Source organism: Gorilla gorilla, chromosome 12 (assembly GCF_029281585.2).
Source record: "Gorilla gorilla gorilla isolate KB3781 chromosome 12, NHGRI_mGorGor1-v2.1_pri, whole genome shotgun sequence".
Taxonomy (NCBI): Eukaryota; Metazoa; Chordata; class Mammalia; order Primates; family Hominidae; genus Gorilla; species Gorilla gorilla.
This window is the reverse complement of record NC_073236.2, coordinates 68,145,048-68,166,209: the sequence shown is the minus strand read 5'-3', so window position 1 is coordinate 68,166,209 and position 21,162 is coordinate 68,145,048. Positions and strand designations below refer to the sequence as shown.

General features: G+C 53.9%; 1 protein-coding gene across 16 annotated transcripts in view; it reads left to right on the top strand.

The window, feature by feature from the left end:
• DYSF (dysferlin) overlaps nucleotides 1-21,162 on the top strand; it is a 231,031-nt gene that overhangs the window by 138,154 nt on the left and 71,715 nt on the right. For 15 of the 16 annotated variants that reach the window (XM_004029397.5, XM_004029399.5, XM_004029398.5 and 12 more), the window contains 8 exons: nucleotides 5,593-5,774; nucleotides 7,731-7,871; nucleotides 8,528-8,557; nucleotides 9,807-9,836; nucleotides 18,279-18,380; nucleotides 18,499-18,660; nucleotides 19,675-19,840; nucleotides 20,382-20,458. In XM_004029397.5, the coding sequence (XP_004029446.5) occupies nucleotides 5,593-5,774; nucleotides 7,731-7,871; nucleotides 8,528-8,557; nucleotides 9,807-9,836; nucleotides 18,279-18,380; nucleotides 18,499-18,660; nucleotides 19,675-19,840; nucleotides 20,382-20,458 (890 nt within the window). Of the gene's footprint in view, nucleotides 1-5,592; nucleotides 5,775-7,730; nucleotides 7,872-8,527; nucleotides 8,558-9,806; nucleotides 9,837-15,602; nucleotides 15,645-18,278; nucleotides 18,381-18,498; nucleotides 18,661-19,674; nucleotides 19,841-20,381; nucleotides 20,459-21,162 lie in introns of all 16 variants that reach the window. The other variant, XM_055378076.2, reaches the window with a different exon arrangement.

Genomic DNA, 21,162 nt, shown 5'->3' with positions numbered 1-21,162 from the left:
GGGTTGCACCTTGGGTGGGGTTTGAGTGTATGGCTGGGATATCAATTCTCTGGACCAGTGGAAAGGCATGTGTGGTACGTGCTTGTGTGTTTATTAATGTGTGTGCCCTGTGCAGCAATTAGTCATAAAAAACATAAAGTGATGCTTAATTCAGTGACTTCTTTTTTTTTTTTTTTTTTGAGACAGAGTTTCACTCTTGTTGCCTAGGCTGGAGTGCAATGGCGCTATCTTGGCTCACTGCAACCTCCGCCTCCCAGGTTCAAGCGATTCTCCTGCCTCAGCCTCCCAAGTAGCTGGGATTACAGGCACGCGCCACCATGCCTGGCTAATTTTTTGTATTAGTAGAGATGGGATTTCCCCTTGTTGGCCAGGCTGGTCTTGAACTCCTGACCTCAGGCGATTCACCCACCTTGGCTTCCCGGAGTGCTGGGATTACAGGCGTGAGCCACTGTGCCTGGCCAGTTCAATGACTTCTTTTTGTTGTTGGGGTGGGGTTGCCACTGCTTTGTGAACATCTGTTGTATGTACTGGGTTTGCTTTGAAATGAAAAGCTATGACTTGAGAGGATTTAGAACATGTCACCAACACCACACCTAGCTCCATCCTGCCCACCCCTTTGGTGTGGAGTGGGTAGCATTGCTTCCCTGAACGGTAGCCTGAGCTGAGTTACTCTTCATTGTAGATTGGTGTTTCTCACAGGGAACCAGGGAAGAAGGTGTCAGTTTGGCCCCCTCTGCCAGCTAAGAACTGCTGTTGTGGTTGGAGGGATCATAAGCTCTGCTTGTAGAGCTGCCCGCCCAGATGGAGGACCCTCAGGCAGCTCTATCATGAGGTCACCACGTTCCATTCCAAGGATGACCCTCAGCTTAGGAGGGGCCCAGAAATCCCTCTTTGAGGCCCTCCCAGGTCACTGGGCTCAGGGGGTCCAACTTGGCTAACAGAGCCAATGAGAGATGGCTGATAGACCAGATGCCACATCATTTATTAATTTACAGGGGTGAGTACCTCTCAAGAAAGTAGAAGGTCCTGTGCCCTCTTTGCTAGCCTTACAGCTCCAGGTAAGGTCACAGCGGTGGGCCAGGTAGGTGATCCTATGGGATGGTCCTGCCAGACCAGGCCACAGTGAGGTTTGATGAGCCAGAGCTGCCCACAGCTGGGGCCACGTCTTGATGACCGGTGCCTTAGTTTCCCTCAGATTCAGACTCAGTCCTGGGTGGTGCTGGGGATTTCTTGCTTTTGGGTTTCCCAAGTCTGAAGTCCAGTCTTCCTTCCCAACCCCTTTTTAAGCACAGCTTTTTGTTAAGGTTGGCTCTGGCGGGGCAATCCACCAGACGAGCTTAAGGAGGTGTTTTCCAAAGTGCATTGGAGGCTTGTGAAATGCTCCACTTAAAAAGGGTTCCTGAGTAAGAGAGACTGGGAAACACTGCACGCTTCGAGATTTACAATGCACAGTGGCATATGAGAGGCTCTGAGGCGGCTGCAGGGAAGGAGCCTGTTTAATCTGTTTAAGCACTCATTAGCTCCCCAGAGAACCCGCCACTCGAAGAACACATTTTGGGAAACACTGATCTACAGGATTCCATCCAAATTGCTCAGCAGGAATCCAGGACCATTTGTGATCTGCCCCTCCTCCCCTCCTGCCTCCACTGTCCCCACTGCCCTGGTGCTCCCTTCATCCCCTCAGCCAGACCAATGGCTTGCTGATCCCCAAGTGCCTAAAGTCTTTGGTGTGTTTACCCATGCCATGCTTGCGCCTGGAATGCCCCCTTTTCCTTGGTCTGCACGGCCTACCTCCTCATCCTTGAGACCTGCTTTGGGAAGCCTGACTTGGTGCCAGCAGGCGACATCAGGCGCTCCTCACCCCTGCCCCTGTATACTCCACTATTAAGTAGCGCATCATCTTGTATTATACCCGTTTAGGTTACAATTTCCAACCAGTAGTCACACTCTTAAGAGCCTGGATTATGCCTCATTCACCTTCCTATTCCTAGCACTGTGCTAACCTCCCACAGGATAGCCAATCAATAATTGTATAGTGAATGATGCATACAAATAACGCAAGAGTGAACATCTTTGTACATACTAGCTTTTTGGTGAATCTGGATGACTCCCAGGAATATGGGAAAAGGGTATAAATGGTTTTATGTTTTTCAGGGCATAGTGCCCAATTGCTTTTCTGAAGGGTTGCTGAATTGCTTCCAGCAATAAAGGAGAGTACCTATTTCATCAACTCTTTGCCCATACTGGCTTTTTATAATTTTGAACAATTTTTCTTAATTTTATAGGAAAAATATTGCTGGAGTCTAGTTTTAATTTGTGTTGCCTTGATTATTGGCAGGCGATCCCACCCTCTCTGAAGGGCCCTTTCCTATGAGGTGGCATGGTGGAAGGAGCACTGGACTAGGAGTCAGGGGGTCTAGTACATACGATCATGGCCGAGCGACTTGGTCTTCCTGGGGAAAGCTCCCTTTTCGGAAAACTGGGGTGATACTTCCCACTCTGTCCCCGACCCTGGTGGTCTGAGTGGTTGGTGGGAAGGCCGAGGAGGAAAGCTTAGTGTATTGTGAATGCAGAAGGTCCTCCCCGGAGCTCCAGGAAGGTTGGAGCAGCAGGGCTCAGCCCGAACAGCCTGGTGCAGGGCTCTGGATCCAGCTAAGGAATCGTCAGCCTGGGGCCTGGTGATAGGTCCCTGACTCCCTTGTGGTGATGCAGTGAGGTAGAATCCTTGTGTGCTCATGGCTGGATCCTCCCTGGGGCAGCCGTGGTCCTCAGAGCTGCAATCCAAAGTGCTTGCCTCAGCTAGGGCACGCTGCGCGCTGCATATGGCTTGTGGGTGTGGCCCTGGGGAGAGCCCTATGCTGTGATGCACATGCAAAACCCAGCCCCTCACCTTCCCCTCCACTGCTTTTTGGGAATCTGCCTCTCCCTCCTCTTAGCTTTCCTGGAAGAGGGATTTGTCTGTGAGTGTGTCTGGCTGTCCTTCATCTGACCACCTTGCTCTAGCAACACCCCTACTCCCCTTTTTCCTTTTTTTTTTTTTTTTTTTTTGAGGAGTGGGGTCTCGTGCAGGGAGAGGCCAGGCCCCTGCACACAGTAGCCCAGTGTCTGAGGCCCCAGGCCTCCAGGCCTGCTCTTTACAATGCCTTTGTTGTGTGTTTTTTTCCTCCCATGGGCGGGTGGGGCACGTGTGTAGGTCTGGGTGATTTTTGTTTGAAAGCCACCCCCTCCCCGTTCTCCCCCCAGCGCTGAGCTCATTGCCTGGGCTGATGGGGCTGTTGGAAGGAGTCAGCCTGCTCGGGGGCCAGTGTGGGGGGTGCTGCCAACACCAATACAGCGTGCACAGCCGCTACAATGTGCAATTGTGATCTTTGTGTAAACGCGGTCGGTCTGGGGCCCGCATGCTTATAAAAATAAAGCGTAGGGAAGCACGGGGTGGGGCGGGAACAAAAGGGGCTTTTTCGCTGGCTCTCTAATATGGTTTTATTTATCGGAATGCGCCCTCCTTTCCTTACTGGAACCTGGAGAGGTTCTCTGCCGAGCCTGGAGCTGATGGTATCACAGCCAGACAGTTTCATTAAATGCACAGATGCCTCTGGGCCCTGCCAGGGGCAGGACGGAAAGGGCTCAGGGCCGGCCCTGCCAGGTCCAGTGCATGGAAAGGGGAGCCCCCTGCCAGGGAGGCTCCCACCAGGTGGGGGTGGGCAGTTCTCTCTGGCTCCTTCCCCTGCCAAGGGCCTCCCATTGCCCTCTTCTGTTCCACAGAATCAGGCTCAAAACCATTTTCCTGCAGGAAGTCCTCCATGATTTGTGCCTGATGGCTGTCAGGCTGATCCCAGGCTGGTGGCTGCCTTCTATTAACCAGACCCAGCATTGCTCAGCCAGTGGGTGGCCATGGCTGAGTCCGCCCCTTAACTTACATACCTCCTGCTCTTAAAATCAGCTCTTTGGGCAACAGGTACAACCTTGGACCCTGCTCTCTCCGTCCCTTGATGGGTTTCCTGCCATTGCCCACCCCAACCTTCCCACCTCTTTCCTGGTCACTCCTTGCCAGCCCCTTTCTCTGCCACCTGTGCAGTGGCCATGGTGTCCCATTTGGTCTTCTTGTGGCCAGGGAGCCTGTCTTGCTCTTCTCCCCTTTGTGCGGAAGCCCTGTCTCCCCATCCCAGCCCCTGGGTTGTGTTTGAACCTGCATCCTTCTGAGGCCAGTGACACAGAGGCCATTACCTCTGAGGCCACTGAGGCCCTCTTGAGGTCACAAGGGGAGTGAATGGCAGTGCTAGGGCTGGACTGTGGGGCTCAGAGGGCACAGGCCATTGCAGGATGGAGTAGGGTGCCAAGGGTATTGAGTGCATGGTTAGGCACTGGGTTCAGCCCTCAAGGTGACATCCCATTAGGAGAAGCTGAAGGGAGTCCCCTCCTCCAAGCCCTGTGTTCCTCTCCCAAGTTATATGCACTCAGACCCTCTCCTGCATTGGTTTCCAAAATGTGGTCCCAGAAGGCAGCATGAGCATCACTTTTAGGAACTTGTTAGAAATGCATATTCTCCGGCCCACCCCAGCCCTGCTGAATCCGAGTCTCTGGGGGCAGCACCCAGCAGCCTGAATGAACCTTCCAGATGATTCTGCAGCATGCTCACATTTGAGAACCACTGCCCTAGAGTCTGCTCTAGTGACACCAACTTGCTTTTGGGACAAGGTAGAGGGAATGAGTTGTGGCTGGGTCCCAGGGTGGCGTGGCCAAGGCTGGCAGGCTGGAAAGGAGTTTGGGGGTAGCAGGGAGCTGCAGGGGCCTTCAGGTTTCTCGCACACCCCTACTGCTAAATAGCTGCTGAGTCTGTGCTCTTCCCTTTAGCACCCCACACCCATCTAAGCCACCATTGTTCCTCCCTGGACCACTGCAGTGACCTCAGAACTGGTCTCCCTAGACCTCATGCTCCCTCCAGTCTGTTCTCCATGTGGCAGCCAGAGTGAGCTTGCTGAAACGCAGACCTAGCCACGTCAGTCTGGTGGCATCCCAGAGCTCACAGACACCAGCAGCTCTGCTCTGCTTCCCCTTCCTCAAGGAAGCCAGATCCCTCCCTAACACATTTCACTGCATTTTATGTCTATTCTTCAAGGCTCTGACCCAAATTGTAATTTTACATTAGCTTGTGTGGATATTTTATATTTAGTTCAAATTGTATTCTCAGCCCCTAGCACCTAGCCCCTAGCCTGGCATAAAGAAGGCACTCAATAAATGCTTGCTGGATGAATGAATGAATAGATGAATATACCATACAGGCACTCACTTCCCCCAGCTGGACCCTGCTTCCAGCAGCCACAGCTCAGGAAGCGGCACAAAAGGGGATGCTCTCTGGATCTTGTGCCCATTTGCCAGGACCCAGGCTCCATGTCCCTGCCGTGGCCTCCAGCTGGCCTCATGGTGGGGCTAGGAGAGCCCCATAGGGAAGATGCATTCCAGCATGAATGTTGTTGCTCCAGAGTGGCAGCCACAACCCTGCTCCAGCTTTGTGGCCCCACATGGCTCTGGAGAAGACATCTCTCAGGGTCCCTGCTGTGTCCTGTCTCCCCTCCCCCTCTCTGGCCCATGCAGATCCCTATGCCATCGTCTCCTTCCTGCACCAGAGCCAGAAGACGGTGGTGGTGAAGAACACCCTTAACCCCACCTGGGACCAGACGCTCATCTTCTACGAGATCGAGATCTTTGGCGAGCCGGCCACAGTTGCTGAGCAACCGCCCAGCATTGTGGTGGAGCTGTATGACCATGACACTTATGTGAGTCTGCCCAGCTCCTGCCTCATCCCCTCACAGGGAGGGACCGTGTGCAAAGGTGGGGTCTCCAGGGACTCGTGGCTGCCCAGCCAGATGGGTGCTCTCCTAACTCCACGGGCCCTAGAACAATTAAAACTAGTTTAGAGTCATTAAAAATGGATTGCTAGCACAGATGCCGTTCCCACAGCAGACATTGCTCATCAGTGGAAGGGAACACATCCGGAAAAGGCGCTTGGTTGTGGGTCAGGGGCTTGGGTTTTCTCTGCCTCTGCCTTGCCTGTGTGATCCCAGGCCAGTCCCTTCTTCTCATCGAGGAGCTGCGTGGAGTCCTTAAATGTACATCAAACACTTACGTTACTGGCTGAGTGGCCCTTCACTTGGGGTTCCTTGTTTAGGTGGGAGCCCAGACACCCACACAGTGGAGAATCCTCCATGTGAGAGCACGGGTCCCCGAGTGCCTCTCAGCTCTGTGCCACAGGCAGGGCCTCTTACCACAACTGTCCCGCAGGACCTCCTGTGGTGACAGGCGAGCTCTAGGGCTGTGCTGTCCAAAAAGGGAGCCTCTAGCTGCATGAGGCTGCCCAGCACTGGAAATGGGACTGGTGCAGCTGAGAAATGAAATTGTAAATTTTATTTCATTTTAACGAAGTAAAATTAAAATTTAAATAGCTGCAGGTGGCTGGTGCTCCTGTATTGGACAGAGCAGCTCTAGGAGGCTCCCAGGAGGGAGAGAGTGCTATGGGCTGGAATGTGAGGAAAGCCTTTGGGAAAGACCCAGGCCCTGGAGGAAATGTGGGGTTGGGGTGTCAGTGCGAGGCAGAGGCCTGGAAGGAGGAGAAGGGAGTATGAGGCCAGGGGAGCAGGAGAGTGATGACGTCAGGGCAGCATTTTCCGAAGAGGAGGCTGGATGCTGCTGGAAGAGATCCACTGGGTGCAAGGCAAAGAGGCCCTGCCTGCGCTGGAGGTGGCGGTGGGATGAAAGGGGAGGGGCTGGGTTTGGAAGACATTGTCAGTAAGAGTTGCCCTGACCAGGCGTCAGGTTCCCTGGCTGGGTGTGGTGAACAGGGGTGGGGGAAGGTGCTGCTGTCTATATGCCTCACCAGATGGCGGGGGCAGCTGGCCATGGGTAAGCTGGCCTGGGCTGGGGATCCAACGTAGGGGTGCTTGGAAGGAAAAGCTGGTACCATGGGCAGGAATGAGCAACTGGAGGAAGAGTCCATGTGGGACTGTTTGGAGAAGGGCACAGGCCCTGGCACCTTCGGAGCAGGAGGGAGGCAGGTGGCAGGGCTGGCACTTCTCAGGGGGACTCGGCAGGACTGAGTGCAAGTGCAGAACAGGGTGGGAGGGCAGCGGTATGAGCTGTAGGCTGCCAGAGCCCTGAGGGGGCTTGGCCCTGCATCCAGTGTGACGGATCTGTCTTCTGGGCAGCAGGGAGTTAAGGAAAGTGCCTGAAGAAAAGGCACCTTCCTTGATGAAAACATCATTTTGTCCAGGCTCATTTAATTTGATGAACGTGATCACAGTTTCCCCATTTGCAAAGTGGGGGGGAATTTAAGGGTGAAATGAGCAGGAGATACAGAAGTCCCTGGAACTGCAAAAACCTGTACTGCTGAGCGCATTAGAGAAATGCCAGGAGGCTGTCTCTCTGGTCTCCAATAGTCTTAGCGCTGATTAAATTATAGCAGGGCAAACACTAGTTGGACAGTGTTTAACTGTCCAGAGGGACTTCCCGACCGTGATGGGAATTCAAACCTAGTGACAGTCACCACAGGCTGCTCACAGCTTGTTTTGTCCTTGAGTCCTGCTAAGGAGAGCAGAATTCACCATTCTGTGGGAGGGGGTGCCCTTACTACTGAGGCCCTTTCTAGTTCAGAAGGCGCATGTAGACCTGATCTCTCTGAGGCTCCCTAGAGACCTGGGTAAGGGATGCTGATTCTTGTCTCTCTACGCTTGCTCTAGGGTGCAGATGAGTTTATGGGTCGCTGCATCTGTCAACCGAGTCTGGAACGGATGCCCCGGCTGGCCTGGTTCCCACTGACGAGGGGCAGCCAGCCGTCGGGGGAGCTGCTGGCCTCTTTTGAGCTCATCCAGAGAGAGAAGGTGAGGCTGGTCTGTATCCAGATCCAGGAGGCCCAGGCAGGAGTGGGGTGGGGGCCAGCCCTCTGTGGGAGCCTGGAACACCTCCTCTGAAGCCAGGCCTCCTGCTGAGACCCATTTTCTGAACCCTAAGTCAGGACACCATCTAACATCGGAATAGAATTTGGGGATCAGGAATGTCTGAGTCCTCTGGTCACTGGATTTAATCTTCCTTGGGTCATCTCCTGACGTGGTTTCTGGGAGGAGGACCTCTGTGGTCTGATTAAGGGAGCCTTAATTGCCACAATGTGAGGGACACCAGGGACAGGCAAGGGCAGGATCCCCGTTGCATTGCTGGCTTCACCATGACCTAGCCTCATGGCCCTGGGCCAGCCACTCCCCTGCTGTAAAATGAGAGGTTTGGGTTGGAACTGTACCTTCAGACTTCCTCTTAGTATGATGTGAACCCCAATATGTAGACTGAATAGGAGTAGGGCTGCTCTGGGTGAAGTGTCTGGAGGAATGGGCACAGTGCCAACCTAGCATCCCTTCTACCCTCAAGGAATAGAGGCTGCAAACCATGGACTGTCTGATCACTGACATAGTCCATGAGTGTCATGAGGGTGATGGGGGCCTTAGGTGACAAGCACATGACCAGAGCTCTCTTTTCTTCACTCCAGCCGGCCATCCACCATATTCCTGGTTTTGAGGTAAGTCTTGCTCTGATCTTTCCTTCTTCAAACTGATTGCCAGTCTCCCTGTGTTTGGCATCTCTCTGGGTTAGGAAGGGTGGTCAGGCATTACCACGATCCTGCCTCAAGCCCCCAAGGAAGCTCTTTCAAGCAGAGGAGGGCCTGGGCTGGAGGGAGCTCAAAGTCTCTCTGCCCAGCTCAGGCCTTTACTGCCCTTCTCTGAGAAGTCCAAGAACCACAGAATCCCAGATGGAAGGATCCTCATAATTGTCCAGCCCAGTGGCTTTCAGCTGGCTGAGCATTAGAATCTCCGGGACAGCACTGCCCAGGGAATCTTAATGCACATCCAGGACTGAGAATCACTGACTTAGCCCCAGGGTTCTGAAAGTGTGGCCCATTCTTGAGTCCTACTTCAAGCCCACTGAAGCAATTCTGAGGGCAGCCCAGCAACCTCTGTATCAACTTGCCCTCCAGGGCCTTCTCACACACGCACGAGTTTCAGAAGCTCTGATTCAGACCACATTTCCCACTGAATTGTTCTTACCAAGACCTCATTTTCTTTCCTCTTCCTGGACGGGGGCTTCATTCCCTTACGGCTGCTCTTCTTCCTTCTTCTGGAGGTCTTGGTAGAAAATGTTGAGCTTTGACTGGTACCCAGGTGCACTGGATGCATTACCTGATTCCATGCCAAGTTCAGCTGCATCTATGAGAAGTAGTCATCTGGGCTGTGTTCGGACACCTCCATTGTCCTTCACAAGGCAGCCCACACAATTTTTAGAGAGTTCTTGGGAGGCCCTCCCTTCATGCAGGCCCTCCTTCGCCAGCCCTGCCCCTCCAGCTCTCCCTCCCTGTCCTAAGCTCCTGCTCTCAGTGCTGCCTGCTCCTGGGGGTTCTAGGTTGGTTCTCCTCGGCTTGCCAAGGCCACAGGCTCCCAAGCCCTTCCCATCACCTGCTGTTCTTCTCTTTCCTTTTGTTGCTTCCAGAGATTCCTGGCGTCCAGGCTTATGCTTTAGCCTTTCCCAGCGTCCCTCTGCACTGACATCCGTCACACCTTCTTTCCCAGGGACCACTTTGGGGGCGTGGCTGGGAAGTGCATCATTCTTACCCTTGGTGGGAGGTGGTTTCTGTTGGCTCCTCTTAGTGCTGGCATCTGGCATGCTGACCTCTGGCCCTGCCTAGTGCTCCTTGATACTAATAGAGAACTTTTTCCCCTCCCAACCCCTCTCACCATCTCCTGGATGTGCCACATCCCATGGCTGTGGGCCAGGTGCAGGAGACATCAAGGATCCTGGATGAGGTGAGCTGGGCATGGTGGTTGGGGTGGGTGGGCCGAGGTAGAGGGAAGGTGAAGCCAGCCTTCAAGCATACACCTGGAGCCTTCCAGGTTCCTGGTGCCCAGCAGGCACCTGTCACATGGAGACCTGTCTGGATTTTATTCCCCATGCTGTGTGTGGATTCAGGGCTGCCCAGAGTGTGTCCTGGGGGTGATCCTGGTCTAAGAAAGCTTGCTTTCCTGCTGGGAGGCCAGATTTCACCCAGACAACATGAATAGCAATACAGATGCTTAAATGATTAAGTACCAGGTGGCACATTTTGAAGAATAAATTGTTTGGAAGGGGCCAGAGTAGTCAAGGAAGCCTTTCTGGTGGAGGTGGCATTAGTCAAATGTCTTTATGCCCATCAGCACTTAGGAAGAAAGTGAGAAACATGGCTTTGGCTCAAAAGGCCAAGGACCAGTTTGGGTCCTGGCTGGTTTGGGGGATGGGGCGAGCTGGGGACCTCCTAGGGACTGGAAGACGTTTAGAGTTTGCGTTTAGATAAAGCAAGGCTGCATCCTTTGCCATGGGAGGAGAGATGCACCTTCCCTATGGCCTCCTGTGCATCTGTGGGTGGATTGTCGTGAGCCAGGCCGGAGGGTGGATGGCAGAGACCTGGGTGGAGAGACAGGAAGGAGAGCCCTGGTCAGACGAGGCGTTGGGAAAAGGGCAGCCACTTCCTGCCATTAGGGAATCCCCAGACTGACAGCGGACACTATTTGACATTTTCAGTGCAATTTGGACTTGAAGTGCAGAGTCAGGATGTGGGATCCACAGGCCCCGCACCCCTTACCTCACTTCCTTTTGCTCCCAGACCGAGGTGGGGTCCGCCAAGTGAGCTCGCTGTAATTGCGCCTGACAGGCGGCCTCCTGCTTCTGGCTGCAGTTGCAAAAGACTGCCGATTTGGAAAGGGAGGTGGAGTCCTGTCCAGGGAAGCAGCACGGAGCCCTCTCTGTTGATTGAGTGCACTTTGTGGCCAAAACCCACAGCCTGCTCTGAAGAAGACCCAGCCCAGGGATGAGTTATTAAAAAAAAGTTAAAATCCTTAATAACTGGATTCGTAATATATAACAGTGAAGGCTCAGATTCCGAGGGCCGGGATCTGGCTGCAGTCTCGTCAGAAAGCAAATCAAAACTGCAGCTCGTGGGCCAGAGCCCGAAGAGCACCGAGTGCCCCCTGCAGGGCCAAGCAGGCTGCAGGCTGAGGGTGGGTGTGGGTCAGCAGGGCCAGGGGAGAGCAAGTCCTAGGAGTGTGCTAGGCACAGGGCTGGGCCAGGCCAGCAGGTTCAAAGGGTCCAAGGAGGACCTATCCCAGTGGGATGAATGATCTGCTGGTCCAGGGACCAGCCCCAGAAGATGACCTTGTGACCTCCCTCAGTCCCAGGGGACAGCCCTGGGACCCCTAGCTCAGCCCATGTCCTTCTCACTTGAAGGCTAAGCCTGATGCCAAGATGCTGAGTCCTCTTCGCTTTAAGAAGCCCCAGGGCTGGGTGGTCCTTCTGTTGCCACTGGTCCTGCTGGAAGCAGGACCGCAGCAGGGTTTTTCTGTCTTCTTTGCTGTGACCAAGCTCCTGCCTTGTATCTCCCATCTGGCTGCTCCCAGGCTCCTGGCCCAATCCCTGTGAAGAGTGCTGAAGCCTTCCTGGAGGGCTGGGAGCCTCCTCCTGAGCCCCTGGCCATGGGAGCCCATGAGAGTCAGGGGGCAGTGAGGGAAGATGGGTGTGTTGGGGAGCTGTCTGGCTGCAGGAGGTGTGGGTTTGAGAGACTAGCTAGGAGGCTCTTGAGCCAGTTGAGATAGGGGCCTGGACTGGAGACAGGCCAGTAGGAACGGATGGGGCAAGTGACTCTGAAGGATGGTTTAAGGATATCCTCTCTTGTGGGAAGTGCCTTTCAGCTAGCGCAGCCAGGTGCGGAGATTTCCAAGCCACAGTGCCTGTGAATGAGATGAAGTACTGTCTGCCCTTGTCGAAGGCTCCCAGAGCAGGACAGTGAGGGTAACTTCCCGGAAGAGGTGCCACTGAGCTAGCTTTTGAAGTTGGGATTGGTAGAAAATGTGGGGAGGTGGCCCAGGCAGCAGTGTCTTGGGCTGGGGGCATGTCACCTCCTGGATGTGGCCTGTTGGACAACAAACTTCCCCTCTCCCAGGCTTTATGCCCATCTGGGACACCTCTCTCTGTGGCTCTTGGTCAGGAAGTGAGGCTGTTGCATGGTGTGTCTGAGGCTTTGATGATGTCCGGGAGATCTGGGTCCTCGCAGACAGAACAGATGTAGGGAAGGGTTTCCTTTTCGCTCTCCGGTCTGCATTTTCTTTGTCTTTCCCTCTCTTCCTGAATCTCTTCCCACTCTCCTTTCGTGTTTCACTCTTCCTGTTTGCTCCTTGGCCCCAGCTTCCTCCTTCTCCCCGCCTCTTCTGAGCCCTCTGTCTCGTTTCTTTTCCTTTTTGTATGGAGAACAAAGGCAGTCCTTGCTGCCAAGGGGAATGAGTTCAAAGAAACTGCAATTTTAGATTTCCTGAGAACTGGAGAATGTGTGCATGCACGTGTGAGCGTGTGCGAGTGTGTACACTCTCGAGGGCACACACATGCACGCACACACAGCAGCAGAGGTGATGGTAGGTCCCTGAATGCCCAGGGCCCCCTAGGATACAGAACATGTGTAGAAGAAGACCCATGGGGCTTGTGATCCTGACCATTTCGGGGAGGTGGGGAGGGGAGGGGGTGTGGTTTAGAGTATTACCCTTGCTTCTGCTGCTTCTCTCCTGCTGGGGTAGGGGATGCCCTGGTGGGAGGGATCATATGCTTTGTGGCTGATTTTACTGCCAGTTCAGGGGTGGGGGCCACCGGATACCACTCCATCCACCCATCCAGGCTGCAGGGTATATGGCTTTTACTCTAAGATGTACCCGGGGTACTCTCCTGTACCCCCAAATCCACTGGAAGGAAAAATTTGGTGTTTTGCAATCAGGAAAATAAAGCCAGTGGTCCCCCATCCCCCATTCCTCCCCCAAGGCCTTAATTTAAAACACTGTTTTTCCTGGGAAGTGTAATTAGAGCAACATGTTGTTCCTAACGAGCTGGGTGGGGCAGGCAGACAATGGAGCCCTCCCAGCCTGCCTGGCTGCCCCCTGCCTGGAGCTCCCCGAGGAACCAGGATGTGACTGCAGAGTCTTCTGTCCCCTGCTGGGTGAGGTGAGGGTCCATAGGCTACTGGTCACCGGGCTGATGCAGGAGGCTTGCCAACACTTCCCTTGCCCTGGGAGTGACTCCTGTCTAACATGGTGGCCCCTAGACTGGGCTTGGGGAGCCCCTTTCATGGCTCAGGGCCTTGGTTCTTCGTGGTAAACTGGCCAGCGGGACTGATAGACTGAAGTGGGCTTGAGGATGGCTTCAGCTCTGGTAGGGGAGAGAGCTTCACTTGTTCTTGGGGTCTTCTTGGTCTGGGCTGGCTTAATCAACACTGCACACCTGTAGAACCCATCTCTGCAGCCGCCCCTGGTCTGCCCTGCGTTTGAGGGGAGCAAGACGGGAGCTGGTCAAATGTGGCTTCCTCTGATTAGGCTTATCAGAGTCCCCCATCACCCACAGGACAGTGAATCAGGATGTTCTGGTGGCACTTTCAGTCTACACCCCATCTGCCCAGCAGTGCTGAGAGGCTTCCCAGTTGCAGTGAGGGTCGCAGCACCCTCACTGAGAATTACTGTCCTGGGGGGGTGGTGCTGTACCCCTCAAGTGGGCTGGACCAGAAAAAAAGTTGAAAACCAAGCTCAAGAGCTGGCAGAGACCTCAGGACTCCTGCCTGGGAGATGATCAGAGATTCCTTAGGACCATAGGAATGGGGTATGTGGGGAAAGGGTCATGTAGACGGGGTTAAGAGAGTCAGAGTCAGGTTATAAGACGTTTCTGGAGCGTTTTGGGGAGATTTTCTAGAGACCTTGAATTAGGCCCTAAAAATGGGTTAGATTCAGTTGGCAGTAAAGAAAGCCCATTGAACCAGAGGGAGTAATGAGCAGGCCTGGGAAGGACCCAGGGTCAGGCTGGAGCAGGCACGGGTGCTAGGAAGGAAGACAGTGTGTGTTGGATTCATTCCTTTACCCTCCCATCCACCCACTCTTCTGTCTTCACCCTCCCTCTTCCACTTCGGTTATCCATTCATAATCATTTATTTATTGGATGGGGGAATTCAGCTGTGGTCCCTGTGTACAGAATTGCTGGTTTAACCAAGGACACAATCAAATGAACACGTGGAGATAGCACAGGTGATGGATTGATGTGTCTTTCTATGGGAATAAGTGTAAGTTGCTATGGGAACTATGGGGGTACTTAAGCTTGGGGCACCAGGAAAGATTTAAATGGACACCTGCTGTCTGTATAGGAAGTACAGAAGGAGTAGGGGTAGAAGTGTGTTTCAGACAGAGGGACCACTGAGCTCCAAGCCTCCAAGCTAAAAGAGCATGGTGCCTCCTGCAACCTGCTAGCATTCAGAAGGGCAGGGGTTGCGTGTGTCCCAGGAGGTGGTTCATCACTACTTGGGGTCATCAAGGGGAAATTTATCTCATGAGAGACATGCCCAGAGAAGGCAGCAGGAGCTGGAAGATGAGAGGTCTTGTGGAGGCTACTTTGAAGAGTCTGCACTTCATCCTGAGCAGATGGGAAGACATTGGAGGACTTGAAACAAAGAGTGACATTATTAGAAAGCCCGCCTTGGCTGCAGATTGTAGCACGCGTGGGCTGTTGGGAGAGGGTGTCAAAACCAAGTGAAAGGGGGATGGTGGTGAATCCAGGCAAGAGAGGGTGGTGGCTTGCACTGAGCGAAGGAGATGGGTGGGCGGGCGTGAGAGATGTTCAGGAGACAGGATTACCAGTGTTTGGTGATCAGTCAGGCAGGGCGATGAGGGGCAGGAGGAGCCAAGGGTGGCGTGGGAGCTTTTGGCTTGGTTGTCTAGATGGTGGGATCAGACTTGAAGAGAGCAGGTTCTGAGGGGGAAGATGAAGAATCCAGTTTTGGACAAGTTCAGTGGGAGAGGCCAGTAGGACACATTAATGAACTAAGCAGTAAGATATTGGGGCTTAGCAGAGATGTTTGGGAGCAGAAAGTCTAGGAGAGGGCAAAGGAGCAGATCAGGGCTTGTGGAGGAAGATGGGAAGGCTGCAGAGGAGGCTCAGCAAGCAGGGTGGGGGCCAGCAGTGTGGATCCAGACAGACTGTTTGGGAAGGAGATGAGGTTAGCTGGCCAGATGCTGCTGAGGGGGTGAGAGAGAGAAGAGCCCACGAGTGTCCTTCGGGTAGGGGACTCTGGAGACAAATTTCCAGGGAGGGGTGCTGAGGGCAGAAGCAGGGTGCGCTGGGCAGCGGGTGGTGTGGACATGAGGGAGGAGAGGTAGTGGATGGAGACAGGATTAGAGAGAGGAGAGGAGGGAGCCTGCAGAGAGGAGGGCGCGGGTGGATTTGGGAGATGGGGATGTCTTTAAATTGGGAAGGAGCAGATCCAGGAGATAGTGTGAAAAATTGGGGAGGAGCATTTGGACGCATGGTCATAGGGGGAGCCACAGAGGCAGGCAACCCTGGGAGGTGGCAGGAAATGGCAGGGAAGAAGCATGTCCTGGGACCCCTGGGGACAGCACGGTGGACAGAGATGGCCTTGGGATGCATGCTGTGGCCTCATGCTGAGGAAGCTGCCTGGACACACCTCTAACCACTGTCTCTGCCTGTCTCTTCCTTCTGCCTCCGCTGGGCCTGACGCTCCGCAGCTGTGTGCTCCTGCCTTCTTCCTCCAGGGCCTTCTCCAAACGGTACTGGAGCTTAACCTTCTCCAGGTTCTTGTTCCCCTGTCCTCAGCAAGCAGGCTCCTGAAGATGCGGTGCCTGGTCCCCAGCCTTTAGAGAGGAATGTCATCACCACGGAGCTCGAGGGAGCCCCGAGGGAGAGACAGACCGAGGAAACGAGGGATAAAGTGGATACTGCCCAGCGTTTGGGGGCCTGGAGAGGAAATATTCTGGGAGGAATGTATTCATGAGTTTTCCTTAGTGATTTTAAGAGAACAAGTGTATGAGAAAGATTGGTCTTTCTGCCACTCCACTCAGGGTATCCTGGGGCTGTTCCCTCCCTGATGGTTTTTTTTTTGGCCCCTCTTTGTCTTGGGTTTTTGGCTCTGGGTCCATATTGGGTTGGGCACTAGCCATAAGGGGCCATGAACAGACCACAAGCAGGCATTCAAGTGCAACCCTGTCTTTAAAGAGGACACCCTGCTGTGCTGCCACCTACAGCTGGTGGCCTTGGAGTGCCCAGGGAGGACATCAAACTGGGGGTCCCCATGGCAGCCAGGTCACTGCAGAAGCTGTGTAGGCCCTGCCTCTATCCTCCAAGGGCACCTTTCATGTGGACTGTGACATGCATAGCAGCCCCTGGAGCTGTGCACTGCAGCAGCCCTGTCCATCACCCCTGCTTATCAGACAGTCAGGAATGCAGGTGCTTCCTGCATCATGTCACCTGCATTGTGGGTCTGGAGGAAAATGATAAGTTTTTTTGCTTTATGCCCTGGTGACTTAGAGATAGTAATAAAGCCAGTGTTGCCCTGAAAGATGCTTCTAATGGCTCAGCTCTCTTGAAGTCACCCTGGGGAGATCAACACCGACACCAATGGCAAAAACAATGGTACTAACAACAATTCTAGTAATAGTTACAGTCACAGCCGTTTACTAAGCGCCTCCTGTGTGCCAGGCGCTCTTCAGATTTGTTCTCTCATTTAATTCTCAGAGCAGCTTATCTCAGATCTTCATCTGAGAATACTGAGTCACTGAAGTTGAGTAATCTGCCCAAGGTCTAATGGCGAGGAGGTGGCAGAGCTGGAACTAGAGTTGAGGTCTGATTCTAGGACTAAGCTTCCAACTGCTGTAGGTTGGGGGAAACATGGTGTCATCAGGGTGTCGCTGCACAGGAGCGTGGCTTCGGTAGGCTGTGAAGTGACTCATGGAGGTGGGGGGAAGCTGATATCTTTCTCTGCTTTGACTGCTCCCACCATCTATGGCAGAGCGTCTGTATGGATGTACCATCCTCGCAGAAGGAACCCAACAGAAGTCACTTGGAGAATGAATCCAATGATTTCATTGTTTAATAAATGAGATTACATGAGGCAAGCTCTGTAAAGTGTCTATCACAGTCCTTTTAATTATAGTTAACATTTCCTGAGTGTCAGGCCCTCCACGTATGGATGTGCAGGTTGGGCACTGCACAAGGACACTGTGTCTAAGGGGCTGCATTTCTAGCACAGACACCATATACTTGTATTTATTATAACAATTTCCCAATAGGTGGCAGTAAAGTGTCTTGTTCTAATAAACTCAGAAAATATGATAACTTTCGGACATGGAAGTAAAGAGTCTTAAGCACATCTTTCTCTAATCGTCACAAAGACACCACATGGGCTAATAGTCCTGTTGAAGGTTTACATGAAGCTCTAAATGTTATACAGGTATTAACTTCCTCAACCCTCACCCTAACCTTTAGAAGTTGACAACTTTTGCTAACCATTTTATAGATGAAAACATTCAGCTATAGGAGGTGAAATAATTTATTTAACATCATACATAGTGGAGTTAGGACTCACACCTGTGTTCCTAACTGCTGTTATTGGTGGTTAACTATCTAAGGCAGTATCTGCCTCCCTTGCCCCACCTTGCTTCCTCATGTAGTTCTTTGTGATCATTGAGGATTCCTGCCCAACTCTTTCTGGCAAACTCTTAGTAGGCCAGAACTGACACACACTTGCTCGTCTCTGTAGTGGAGAGAGACCCTCCCCAGCAGTGTGCTTTGGTGCTCTGGGGAGCCCCTTCTCCCATTGGTCAGTTGTTCTCCTCTTTCTGGCTCACAATGCAAGTATTCTGTCCTCACAGGGGACAGGTGTGAGAGGTGGGGGTTTGGGGCTGGAAGGTGTCTAGGGGTGGGGAAGAAATACCAGGACAGATGATAACCCGGAAGGGTCTGAGCCAGGAGGCAGGAGAACCAGGCTGGCAGGCAGGCACATGGTCCTCTCTGGGACTGAGAGGGGCTGAAGTGGATCTGCCAGGATGGAATAGGCAGTGTGTGCACGCATATGCTGTGTGTGTATCAGGGAGGGGCAGACCCGGAGCAGCTCAGGGGGCATCAGAGCCTGCATTATGGGAGGAGGGGTGACGGGATTCAGTTGAAACAAGGTGACCTGAACCCTGGATGAAGGTGCTGGAATTGTGATCCTGGAGAAGATGATGCCTGGCCGAAACTGACTTAGCTTTTTCGTTTCTGCCTCCCTGTTTGTCCACTTCTGTCTTTCCTTCTCTGTTTCTCCCTGCACTTGGCATTTCTTTCTGTCCTATCTGTCCTTCTCTCTTGTCTTTTTGCCTTGGTCTTCCTTCCACCTTTGTCTCCATTCTACCTGCGGTCCACTGCAGTCTGAGGACACAGACCTGCCCTACCCACCACCCCAGAGGGAGGCCAACATCTACATGGTTCCTCAGAACATCAAGCCAGCGCTCCAGCGTACCGCCATCGAGGTGAGCCGTCCAGGCCTGGGCGTGGGGGCTGGGAGCAGCCTGCCCTTCCCCTTCCTGGCCCCAGCCTTTCCTGGGGCCCGGGGCCTTCTGAGCCACTCTCCGCATTCTGTGCGCTTAGATCCTGGCATGGGGCCTGCGGAACATGAAGAGTTACCAGCTGGCCAACATCTCCTCCCCCAGCCTCGTGGTAGAGTGTGGGGGCCAGACAGTGCAGTCCTGTGTCATCAGGAACCTCCGGAAGAACCCCAACTTTGACATCTGCACCCTCTTCATGGAAGTGGTGAGCCCCACCTCCCTACTGTCCCCTTCCAGAGTCCTGGGGCTAGAAGTTCTACATGTCCCCGAGCAGCCTGGGGCTTGTGCTTCAATTCCCTGCGGGATCCAGGGTAGGACCCCTCACTTTCCTGTGAACATGGGGAGAAATGCTCATACCCTCCTCACTGGAAGGGTTCAGGCCTCTGAGTAGGACAAACGGGGCCAACCTGCTCCTCCTATACCCAGATCCTAGATCAGCGAAAGTCCCAAGGAGACATCCCCTGGCTGTTGTCCCTCTGGGACAGGTTTCAGTCCCCTGGAGCGCCTTTGGGGACCTGCTAGGGCTTGGCTTTCCAGGATTCCTCCAAACCTTTTCTGACCGTGTCCTCCCCCAGCCTGGGCCCCCTCAAAGGAGCTCACCCCCACAGCCCTCAGGCCCTCCAGGCCTCTCCAGCTCCCTGGGATGCCTAGACCTAGTGGCCAGAGTAAGGCAGGTCTGAGGAAAAGAAAATGGTTTGCAAGATGAAAGCGCTGTAGAAATTCCAGGCCCAGTGGCTGTCAACAGAAGCCTCCTCTTGGCCGAGCCAAAGCCGCCCCTGAAGGAGAGCGTATAAATTATTTCAAGTTGTGTTCAAAGTGCTTTTGGGGTGTGTAGGGGGAAGAATCTGGGTCTGTAAGCCAACTCTTGAGTATCCACTTGGGGGGACTGTCTGTAAGAAATGTTGAGTCCCGGGCCAGCTCCCCTCGCCCACTCCCCAGCCAGTGAGGGAGCGCAGCCTTGTTTTCACTTCAGGCTGAACGGGATGCATTTGGAAGGTAAAGCTGTGGGGGGAAAGCCAGCCTCTGCATGCAGCATTCAAGAGGCCGACAGAAAAGGTGTGTGGCTTCGCTCGACTGCCCAGCTCTGGGCCAGCCACCATTTTGGATTTCTGGCTGTGGGGATTATCTGCGGTTTATAGTCGTTTTCTGCTCTTTGGGCTTGACCTGGAGACTTCCCAGAGAGGGATTCAGGCCAGTGCGTTCTTCCTCCTCCACCCAGATGCTGCCCAGGGAGGAACTCTACTGCCCCCCCATCACTGTCAAGGTCATCGATAACCGCCAGTTTGGCCGCCGGCCTGTGGTGGGCCAGTGTACCATCCGCTCCCTGGAGAGCTTCCTGTGTGACCCCTACTCGGCAGAGAGTCCATCCCCACAGGGTGGCCCAGGTAGGGGAAGGGAAGATGATGGGCAGGTCAGGGAAGGGGGAGCCTCAGGGCCAAGCTACCCTTCCTAGTTGAGATGCATCCTGAAACCCTTCTCTTATGGAGACCTGAATGAGAAGTGGTTTCTGCTCTGTTAGACCACAGGGTGGAGACCTTGCTTAGGGCAGAGCCTAGCTCTGGGTGGGGGGCACCAGGAGCAGGTGACTGATACCCGTTGGAGCTGAGGGGTAAGGGCTCAAAGTGGGCCCAGGGGGAGGGAGAGAGAGGGCAGGGAGACAATGATGCGGGGAGGGAGGAAAGAAATGTGAGGAGAGGAAGACAGAAGTGGGAGACAGAGCATGTGAAGGAGGATGGGAGAGATGGAGATGAGAGAGGGACTTATTGGGAAGTAGGAAGAGAGAGATACCAACAGAGAGATACCGACTGAGAGATGTGGAGAGACTGCAGGGTCTTGTCTTGGTCCCTTGGTTGAGCCCTGGGGCTGGTGAGGGGTGAGCCTTTTGAGAGAGCCCCTCTCAGGCCTGGATGTCTCCCTCCCCTGCAGATGATGTGAGCCTACTCAGTCCTGGGGAAGACGTGCTCATCGACATTGATGACAAGGAGCCCCTCATCCCCATCCAGGTAGGATGGGCATCCTCCAGGGAGGCCTGGGTCACCTTTCCCCTCCATTCCTCATCAATTCCCACCCCTTCTCCCCTACCCTTCATTATCACACAGCCTCTGTACACATCCCCTTCTGGGCTCCAGCGGCTGGACACTGTCCAGTAGAGAGACCCAGATGGGAGCTTTCAGTCTGGCTGAGGCGGGTGGGGTGTGCTCATCTGGGCAAGACTCAATCCCTTTTCTTGGATGCATATGTGAAAAATAGCCCATCTACCCTGGGGGCCATGGTGAGGGCTTTCTCCTGGAGATCACCAGAAAATCATGGTGAGGAGCAAATGAGAGAAGTACGACAGGGGAGGGAGTGAGTGGGCCATCTCTGGGGTCCTCCAGCCCCATCTCCTTATCTGGGACAGGCCCCTTCTTAGGGGGAAGGTTGTTCTGTGGGCTTGTGCTTGGTGGCTCTTTGGAGACAGCTTAGAAAGAGGAGGCTGTGTCCAAGCCAAGAGTCCATCTCGCCCCATTCCTCCATCTGCAGGGAAAAGGAGGAAGGAGGCAGGGAGGGGCCTTATTCTAAGGTCTCCAGCCCTGGGGGAGGTAGGAGTCTTCCTTTTGCTGCATACTCAGCAACTGAGGGCCAGCCTGTGATGCAGATGCCAATGCCACAGAGCATGGCAGGAGGTCTGTGGCATCTTGTGCTGAGGGGCAGCGCTCCCCCCACTGTG